The following is a 10,578-nucleotide window of genomic DNA, read 5'->3' as shown; positions in this document are numbered from 1 at the left end:
GTTCCCAGGCGGGCTTGTTAAAACTTCACCGCAGAGGTTCGGATTCCGCAGGTGTGGGGTGGGGCGGGGATTGTGCTTCTGCCCCAGAACCGCTGGCTGGCTCGCTGTGGTCTGCTGGGCGTCTGCGCTGGGCTCTAACCTCCAGCTGGCAATGAAATGTTGCTGACTCACTTTGCTCTCTAACGAACTATTTTATTCAAGATGCTTTGTTTTCAGAGGCAGAGAACCCAGATCAAACGGGTTTTAGCAGCACAGGGAATGCGTCGGTTCCCCTCCCAGGAAACTCCAGGGGACATCGGGCTTCAGGCATGGCTGGACCCCCGTGCTTGGACTGCGTCGTCGGAAGTGAGGTCACCCCTCTCAGCTCACCCCGGGCTGGCCCTGTCTGCGGGTGGCCACTGCCTTGTGTGGATCTCAGCAGTCGAGGAGGAGACTCGGCACACAGACCCCCATCTGGAGTGGGACCCTGAAGCGAATACCTCCAGCAAGGGGGACAGTGGGAAAGACGTCCACCCAGGAAGTGGTGGGCGAGGAAACCACACGGTCCGGCCGTACATCTGGATGTATGGGGGGGATAGGTGCCTTCCAGCATCCAAAAGCACCTGCCGCTCCCCACCCCGGCTTTAGGGTTCAAATCCATAAGACTGTAAGTTAAAAGGACACGAAAACAAAAACTACAGGAAAAACCCACACAAACAAGAACCTAAAGCAAACCCTCAATGACATCTCCAGGTGCCTGGCAGGGGCGATCGCAAACGCATCATAGGTTCTTGAATCTGGCGGGGATGTTAGATGATACTAAGGAAATATTTTATTTTTAGTCAGCCCTATGGCTGAAATGGAATTATGTAAAATTTTGGTGTGTGAAATAAAGACATTACATAAAAACATAACTTAATTTTTTAAAAGATTCATAATGTAATATTTAGGGGTGAAACATCATGATGTCTATAATTTATTTTAAAATATTTCAGCAAAGGAAGAGGAGGAGAGGGAATATGGCACAATGTTCATGAGGTTTGTTCTGTTTTTTAAGGAACCGTTGCCGAGAGCAGGTTTTTATTAAAGGAACGCGTCTAAGAGTCTGAGGAGACGAGGGTCTCTCAGGGCCTGAGAGCGGAGCAGAGGGGCCGGCAGCAGGTAGAAAAGGGGAACAAGAAATGGGGTCTGGGACCGTCATTAATGGTCACTTCTGTCCCCACACCCAGAAGCAATGAGGCTAATTGTGAAGCTGGGAGGACCCACAGGAGCCTGGACTCCCGTCCTCTCCCCTGCCCATCCTTGGTCAGTGCTGTGGGACTTGTCCCTCCCAGAGGCCAAGGTACATAGATCTTCCCCACACTGGGGACCCTGAGCACAGGGCCGGGGCCTCAGCCCCACCAGACACCTGCCCAAGCAGCCGCAGACTGTCCCATCGCCCAAGAAAGGATGTTGGGCTCTCATGCCTGGACCACACTGAGGCTCCCACCAGGATGATGGGATGATGGTGAAGAAGTTATTGATCAGTGGGTTCCTTTTCTGCAGCCCCTGGGAAAGAAGGTGGCTGAGATGGCAGTATCTCTTTGGACATCAGAAAACAGACAAACTGAAAAAGAACGGGGAGCGCCACGTCTGAGTCCCTCCTCAGAGAGGCGCGGGGAGGACATCTGAGACAGGGTGAGGGAACGGGATGAATACAGAGTGAGCACCAAAGGGCGGACTTCTCCGAAGGGAGGTTTGGGGTCAGTCCAGGAAGACAGTTTACGAAATGAAGCTGCCCGACTGCAACAATTGCTCTCAATGCTGCGCGGGCGTTGGAGTGGATACCGGGCGACGCGCTGCCGCCGCGCTTACTTTGGGCTCCCCAGAAATAGACCTGAGTCAAGGACTCGAGGGCAAGCAGCTTGTGTGGGGAGTGGAAGGAAATACTCGTCAGAGAGTGGAGAAGGAGGCAGGAGCCACCAACAGGTGCCACCTGGACGCCGGGAGCTTTATCCCAAAAATGTTCCCGAGGATAGTCGGGAGCACACTCAGATTGATCGCACTCGGGGGGCTTTGACACACCAACCCCCACCGGTGGGTGGTGCAGGCTGCCGCGCGGCGTCCACTCCATGCACGTCCGGCTCGTCCCAGGCTCCGGCTGGGTGGCCTCTGGTGGCTGGGGATGCCTCAAGTAAGATGGGAGGGCAGAGGCCGACGTGCACAGAAGCCAGAATGTGCTGAGGGGTCAGACGGAAGGATCGGGCCGGGCACCCGCTGCCTGCTCCACACCCAGGGAAACGTGGTATCCTCTCAGGAACCCTAAGAGGCAAGTACTAGTGCCGTTATTATCATCCACAGTTTTCGGGTTGGAAAATAAGACAGAGAGGTTAAGTGACTTGTCCAAGTGGCAGAGCCAGGTTTCAAAGCCGGGCAGTTTGGCTCCAGAGTCCGTACTGGAATAGGCTGTCCAGGAGGGGATGAACCGCCTGTCAACGGAGACATTCAAGCAGAGGCCTGAGAGAAACCATGAGAATGTTGAAAGAGGGATTCCCACCAGAGGCAGGGACTACAAGACAGGTGAGGTCCCCTCCAAGGTTGAAATCCAGGATCTTATGAAGAGGACGTGGGGAGTATCTGAACAATTGACTCAGGCAGCCAACCTAGGAGGCTCTGACACCAGCAGACGGGGGTTCCCCTAAGAGAAACCTCTACTGAGGGGGCTCCAAGAGTTCCAGGGGCACGTCTCTCTCTGACCTCCACGGAGGACTCCCCGGGCCATTAGCCGACATGCACACTGGCTTTCTGAGTGGACTGCACTGACCAGGCCGCGAGGGCCTGCCTGGGGGACACCCAGCCCCACACTCCCTCAAAGGCTGCCGTGTCCACCGTAGAGTGCGATGCCCGTCAGAGCCGAAAGCTTGCTAGCAGCAGGATCGGCCGCCCCACTCCCTTGCCCTGCACCCCCTCCTGACAACCAGGAGACCTGTCAGTCTCAGGGGACTGGGGCTGGAACCCCCGAGTCCAGGCTGGCTCTGCTGCATTCCTGGGCTCAGCCTTCTCGTCTGCAAAATGGGATCGTCCCTGTGATCCCTCCACTACCAAAGTCCTGTGACTGTGGGGTTCAGGCCAGGAAGTGGAGGCCAAGCTGGACTTCTAAAACAGTCCAATCACTCTGGGTCTACCCGAGACAGTCTGGATGACCAAAAAAGCCTGAATTATGGCATAATTACAATACATTGAATGTTTTCTTCATTCAAGAGCACAATATCTGACGAATTAATTGTTAACTATTCACAAGAAGAGGTCCTGAGTCCTGCATTAATAAATACATAATTAACTTTCAAATCTGCACTATTTTCTTTCAAGCCTGCAGACTGAAATGCTGTGGTTTCTTGAGTCAGTTTCCTTAGGGGGCTCTCACTCACTCCTGCAGACCACCCAGCTGGGCACATCAAGTCCAAGTGTCACCGGGAATTGTGAATGAGTGGGGGCTGATCTCACGGAATGCCACCGTGCCCCACCCTGAGACTTTGGTCCTCACTCTTCCTTTCTGGGGACCTTGACCTGTTCATCTTTCCTTATCTGTGGAGTTACGTTTTCGCAGCACCTGGGCTTAGGCAGAAAGATTAGTGAATCTGTGCAAGGCAAGCAAAGTACAAAGACCTACCTAGTCTTCGCTTCCAAGCTAGATACGAGCTGGTGGCCAGTGGAGTGACTCAGTGTGACCCCAAACCTCGGCAACAAAGTCTGATGAGTTTGTGCAGGGAGGGGTTGCAGCTACTGGGACTTGGAGCCACGAGGTCACCGGACCCCGCATGGAGCCCCATCCACAAGCATGCGTCAAACACCTGCTGGACGTGCTTACAAGGCACTAAGCTGAGGCCTGTCAGGAACTTCGGTCTCAAAGGCTGCCCTGTGTCTGCAGTGGTGATGGAGGGAGGGCTCTCCCCATGCCACAGCCTAGAAAAGAAATCCCGGAGACAGCCGGGGACTGGCTTTAAGGTCACGATGTCTGTGACAAAGTGCAGACTAGATTTCAGACCTCCTGGTTTTTGGGGTCACATCATCTCCCCACCAGGTGCACAATGGCCGCGAGACACAGTGTGGCTTACTAACGCGAAATTTTCAGAAGGTTTTATTAGTCATTTCTCATTTAAAACGTACACTCGGATGTTTTTGCATATGTATACATCCATGAAATTATCACCATAATCAAGATAATAAACATTTCCATCATCCCCAAAAGTTCTCCCAGAGAACCACTGATTTGTCTTCTATCACTGCAGATTAGTTTGCATTTTCTAGAATTTTATATAGTTGAAATAATACAGCATGCACTTTTTTTTTGGCCTGTCTCCTTTCACTCAGCATAATTACTTTAAGATTCATCCAGATTGCAGGGTGTGTCAAAAGTTCGTGTTTTTTGTTGCTGAGTACAATTCGATCACGTGGATAAACTGCAATTTGTTTATCCACTCACTTCGATGCACTTTTGTGTTGTTTCCAAGTTTCTGGCTATTACAAGTGAAGCTGCTAGGAACATTCGTGCGCACACTTTTGTTTACATCTGTGCTTTAATTTCTTTGGGTAAATACCTGGAATTGGAATGGCTGGATCACATGATAGATGTATGCTCAACTGTTGAAGAGACTGGCAAACTGTTTTGGAAGACAGTTGTACCGTTTTGCATTCCTACCAGCGATGTAGGAGCCTTCTAGTTGCTCCACATCCTTATGAACACTTGGTGTAGTCAGTCTTTTTTAATTTCAGGCATTCTAACAGGTGTGCTGTGATATCTCACTGTGGTTTTCATTTGCATTTCCCTAATTACTAATTATGTTGAACACTTTTCCATGTGCTTATTTACCATAACGTGTCTTCCTTGGTGAAGCGCCTATCTTTTGCCCTTTTTAATAATTGAGTTGTTTTCTTATTGAGTTTTTAGAGTTTCTTACACATTATACATTTATACATGTAGCTGGAAGTCCTTTCTCAGATATATGATTTGCAAATATTTTGTGCTAGTCTCTGGCTTGTCTTTTCATTCTCATAACATTGTCTTTCAAATAGTGGAAGTTATTACTTTTCTCAAAATCCAACTTATCAATATTTTCTTTTATGGATCATGCTTTTGGTGTTTTGTATAACCTAAGCTCACAGATTTATCTCCTATGTTCTAACCTAGAAGTTTTAGAATTTAAGGTTTTAATTTGGGTCTGTGATCTGATCTGAATTCATTTTTATATATGATGTGAGGTATGGATAAGAGTTTATCTTTTTGTAGATGTATGTAATTGCTCAGCACCTTTGTTGGACATACTGTCCTTTCACCACCCAACTGCTTTTGTTGAAAATCAGTTGTCTGTATATGCATGGTTCTACTTCTGGATTCTTTGTTGTGTTCCATTGATCTATTTGCTCTTGTTGAAGTAATGCCACATTATTTTGATTACTCTAGCTTTTTAATAAGTCTTGACATCAGGTAATATTATTCTTCCAACTTCATCTTTCTCAAGGTTGTTTTGGTTATTCTAGGTTTTTTGCATTTGCACACAAATATTAGAATCAGCTTGTCAATTTCTACACTGCCCACAAAAGCCTGTTGGGATTTGGACTGGAATTGGTTTTGATTGGAATAGATCAATCTGGGGAGGATTAAGCCAATGTTGCATTTCTGGGATAAACCCTACTTGGTCAGGATGTATAAACCTCATAACATATTATTAGATTCTATTTATTGAAATATGGTTAATAATTTTTGTATGTATGTTCATGAGAGATATTGATTTGCAGTTTTCTTGTAATGTCTTTAGTGTGCTTTTGGCTTCATGGAATGAGTTGAGAAATATTCCTTCCTCTTCAACTTTCTGGGAGAATTCGTGTCAAAGTGGTATTATTTCTTCCTTAAACGTTGGTAGAATTCATCAGTGAAGCCATAGGGGCCTGGAGTTTTCTTCCATTGTGGGAAAGGTTTTAAACAAAAATTCAATTTCTTCAATTGATTTAGGACAATTCTGGTTTTCTAGTTCTTACTGGGTAAGCTTTGGTACTTTGTGTTTTTCAAGGAGTTTGTCCATTTAAGTTGTCAGATTTATTGGCATAGACTTGTTCATAGCACCCCCTCGCCATCTGGCTGCGGCTGTATTCTATCAGGCGAAGTGGGTCAGACTTGTTCAGGCCCAGAACATGCTTCTCCACTCACACCAACCACATAGGCCACCAGATCATCTTCTGTTTTACTCCCAAAAGAAGCAAATGTATTTGAATGACGCTGGGTCACTCGGCCACGCTCTGGTAGGTGGCTGTTGTACTGTTTTGCTCTCAAACCACTGAGTGGACGCAGTACTCTGAGTGGGCTTCGGGAGATGGCCTCTAGCAGGCTGTGTGACCGGCGGGGAGGGATCCTCGATTGGCAATAATCACGTGGACTCCTGGAATTCCTGAATGAGATACCTGGACCTCCTGAAGACTCAGTCATCGGCCCTGGGCTCCATACAGATCTAGAGGCCTGGCAGGGTCCGTGGGATGAGCACACAGGGGCCTCCGCTGTCACATCTATTCCAACAGTAATCAAGCAAATGACCCGTGGCGTTTGTAAAATGCTTCATAACCAACCAGGCATTTCCACCTGGCTTATACGAGGCAAATGTTATCAGTCTCAACTTAAGAAATGTAGACAATGAAGCTAAAAGAGATTAGGTAACTTATTCACCTAAGGACCAGAACAGGTGAAAAAGTTGGGATCAAAAGAAAGATCTTGTAGTGGTTTAAAACTACTTCTGCAAACTCTTTGACACCATTCTGTTGAAAAACTGCAGTGTAGCTCCTGTCCCCGGCCCTCCTCCAGCGTGGGCTGGAGTTAGTGACCAGCTTCTAGTGAACAGAATGTGGCAGAACTGATGCTGTGTGACTTTCAAAGCTGTGGCAAGTGTGTTTGTGTGTGTGCGCACGTGCGTGAGAGAGTTTCTGTCTGCCTGTCTCTCCCTCTCCTCAACCCCAGGAATCCAATCCAGCTCCCAAGGTGTGGGGGGCCCAGGTCATGTGTCAGTTTCAGCTGAGCCCCAGCAACGACCATCAGAAACTGAACGAGTCTTTGGATGATTCGATTCTTCCAGCCGAAGCCCCAGATGTCAAGGAGCAGAGACAAGCTGTTCCCACTGAGTCCTACCCGAATTCCTGACTCCGAGAAACCAGGAGACACAATGACTGTTACTGTTTTAACCACTACGTTTGGAGGTAATTTGTTACAGGGCAATACGCAGACCAATAACTAATATGCCAAGTGACAAATACTCCAAAGGAAGAAGGCATACGGTGATTCCGGAGTCCAGAGGAGAGGGGACCTTCCCCTGGGTACGACAGGAGAGGTTCTAAAGGCATGTTCAAGCTGAGTTTTGAGGGCTGGGTAGGGTTTTGGTCATTTGGATGACGGGTGTGTGAAAGTGCCCAGGAAGAAAGGCACAGACGTTTGAAAGTACGTCGGGTGGTGGCAGGAAACCATGCTATGCCAAGGTTACCATCTGTGGTGATGGAGAGACAACCAAGGACTGCAGCAGGGGAGTGACATGATCAGGCAGAATGCAGGTGCCGAACATGTTTGCCTTGTGTTCAAGTAAGATGTCAACTGCCCCAGCCTAGGGAGGGAATTGACTTGGGACTGTTTTTCTGAAACTGGAAACAAGTCGTAATCTTTTGCGCAGTTGCCCCTGGGATCAACAGCTGTGAACGCTGGCCAGGACTAGCTGTGCAAGCTCCACAGCGTGGAGAGGGGAAGCCACCTCGCCAGGAAGGCAGTGGGATCCAGAGCCTTTGATCCTTTAGCCAACGTACTGGTCTCCATATCGATTGCTGAACTTGAAAAGTTTTACTTTAAAAAGTGCGTCCACACATCATTCAAGTCGTGGTGCCAATGCAGAATCAGAGAATCGAGTCTGACCAGTCAATGCTTGTGTACCTGCCTGGCCCTTTCTGTCGCCCTCCCAGCTGACCACTTCTCAACTAAATCAGGGACTAAACTTTCCACTGTCTTCCAGTTGCCACTGGGGGCACAAAAGTCTCAGAGCTGTTACCCTTCCTGGGGTCCTGGGGCCGGGAATCCCCTTTGTCATGGTAGGAAGCCTTGACCATGGGCACATAGATGCCATGCAGAGCCACTAAAAGGAAGTTTTCTTGGTGGCCATAGAGAGTACGTGAGGCCCAGCATCGGTGGTGTCTTCTTTCTTCTCCTCTGGAATCTCCACCCCGTTTCTCTTGGCAAAAATGCGGTTAATCTCCACAAACGTTCGGCCCTTGGTCTCAGGAATGACCACATAGATGTACACAGCAGTGAGGAGGCAGACTCCCGCAAAGATGATGAAGCTGTAGGCGCCAATGGCCTCCTAGACCGAGGGACGAAGACAGCAGAAGGGGAACAGAAAGACACCACAGGACAGTTCTGGCTGAGGCTTTTTTGAGTCATAAAGGAGTTTCTTGGTGGCCTGGAGGAGTAAAACAGCTAGAAAATTGCATCCCCTAATATCAAAAAGGAATCCTTAGCCCTTTGACAATAGGGGTTTATGGCCTCTGGGCCCTGAAGGTACTAAGGATGCAGAGGTCAAGGTCAAGGTCATCTGCACATCTCAGCAACAGGAAGCAGGTGGCAGGGATTTGCTCCCTTTCTTGCTCTAGCTTGCTTTCCATTGCCTCTGACCTTCAGGGATCAGGGCCCCTGAATAATCGGCCCCTCACAGCGGAGAGGGGAGCTCCCTTCAGTGGTGGGAAACGGCCTGTTCAGAGGGTTTGGCTGCAGCGGCCTCACCTGACCACGTGCCCTTGAAAGCGTCTGAGAGCCGAGCACCCTCTTTGCCTTCTCAGAGGTTCTTGGCATGAGGGGAGCAACTGCTGGTTCCCTCGGGGCCCCTCCTGCTGCGGGGCTGGGCCACGGCCGGCGGGGACAGGGGTGGGGACAGGGCCCTGGCTCACCTGGACCGACGGGAACACGAAGCCCACGATGAAGTTGCAGAGCCAGTGCACCGCCCCGTCCACCACGAGCGCGGCCGGCCGGGAGGACTGCAGGAAGATCTCGGTCCTCACCACGGCGGGGACGGGACCTGCGGGCAGGGGGCCGGGACCAGTGGAGCGGAGAAGGGCCCGGGGGCCCCGAGGGCTGGCGGGATGCGGCCTGTTCCAGCTTCAGACCGAGACCCCGGAGCACCTCACAGAGCCGTACGGGCTGCCCTGCTGCGACGGGGACGGGAAAGGAAGCCCACCCACGCCCATAGGGCCAGGGCACGGTGAGGACAGGAGCTGGAAAGGTCCCCTGGGATTTGGGTTCCATTGCCAGGTTTCCTCAAGGGCAGTGAAGGTCTGTAGCAATGGAGTGAATGGAAAACGTCTTGGGAGCGGCGGGAGTGAGTCGCGGAAGGAACGCGCCCTCCCCTCACAGCACCGAGCTTTCCGAGCCCTTCTCTGCGCGGCGGCGTCGCTTTGCCCTTCCCCGACGGTCAGGGCGGAGCCCGCGCGCCGGGGGTGCTGCCCCCTGGGGGCGGTCTGGGAACCGCAGCGCCTGCAGCCCGGCCTTTCTTTGGGGCTAAGTCTCTTTCTCAACCGTTTTTCTTTATCGCCCCCTTAAGGAGCTTTGTCTAAAATGTCTAAAGCCATTTTTTCCCTAACCACCATCCCATGAAAATTTATGCTGCACATCTGTTTATGTCCCGTATATATATCTGTGGCTTTATGCACAAAGAGTAAAATTCAGCCCCTCCCCCAACCAGTCTGCCGCCCTTGGCCGATATGGTCACGTAGAAAATGCGCAGCCTTGGGGAGGCACGTGGAGGGGAATTCAGAGCCCCAGAATGAAGCTGTGAAGTGCAGAAGAGGAGGGTGCCTTCCTCAGGGCTCTGCTCCCCGGAGTGGGTTCTGCGGGAAGCTAACTGTCCTGCCTCCCTCTTCTCCACCAGGACAACTGCAACTAAGCGTCCCTTAGGAGCTGACTGATGATGTCTCATCTGCCCGCACCTCTGGTTACCGAGTTCTTCCCGGAGGAGCCCGAGGCCTGCAGAAGCAGGTGGCTTGTTCCAGTGGGGCCGGAGGATTGAGGACACCCATTCATTCCACAGATAGTCACTGAGCACAGCAGATGTGTCAGGTCCAGGAAGGATGGGGGTGGGGGAGGGGTGCAGTACTCACTGGGCCCGATGGAATGTCCCGAGATGTAGGCGAAGACACAGAGGACGCCAAGGTAAGACAGTTCAGGAACCGTGTTCTGTGGGGAGAGGCGGGGCTGTCTGGGCTGAGAGGGCCTGGCCTGGGACCTCTGCGACCCTGGGGCTGGGGGCCCCACGTGCAGATAGGTCCACCTGCAGGGCCACCTTCCTGCCTCACCTGGCTTTCTGACACCTACATGGGCCTCAAGGGCTCTGTGGGCAAGAGAGGAAGATGAGAACAAGGACTGCCTTCTAACGTTCAAGTTCACAGAGGGCTCCCTCCAACCTCACCTAATCTTGAGTGACGGAGGAGGAGGAATACCTAACTTTGATTTAGTTTCATGCCAGGTGCCATTTTCTGCACTTCACAAGTATTTACCCATCTAATCTTCCTGACACCCCTCTGCAGGAGCATATTATTGTTTCAGTCCTG

The 10,578-nt window shown here is 50.9% G+C and overlaps 1 protein-coding gene across 1 annotated transcript in view; it reads right to left on the bottom strand.

The window, feature by feature from the left end:
- Positions 1-8,114: 8,114 nt before the first annotated feature.
- Positions 8,115-10,578, bottom strand: part of SLC2A7 (solute carrier family 2 (facilitated glucose transporter), member 7) — a 24,650-nt gene continuing 22,186 nt past the window's right edge. The window contains exons 10-12 of the mRNA XM_012662547.1: positions 10,129-10,204; positions 8,923-9,050; positions 8,115-8,339 (exon numbers count right to left, since the gene is read on the bottom strand). Of these exons, the coding sequence (XP_012518001.1) occupies positions 8,115-8,339; positions 8,923-9,050; positions 10,129-10,204 (429 nt within the window). The remainder of the gene's footprint in view (positions 8,340-8,922; positions 9,051-10,128; positions 10,205-10,578) is intronic.

The sequence above is a fragment of the Propithecus coquereli genome, unplaced genomic scaffold (genome assembly GCF_000956105.1).
Source record: "Propithecus coquereli isolate 6110/MARCELLA unplaced genomic scaffold, Pcoq_1.0 Scaffold77, whole genome shotgun sequence".
Classification (NCBI taxonomy): domain Eukaryota; kingdom Metazoa; phylum Chordata; class Mammalia; order Primates; family Indriidae; genus Propithecus; species Propithecus coquereli.
This window is presented reverse-complemented; position numbering and strand designations above follow the sequence as displayed.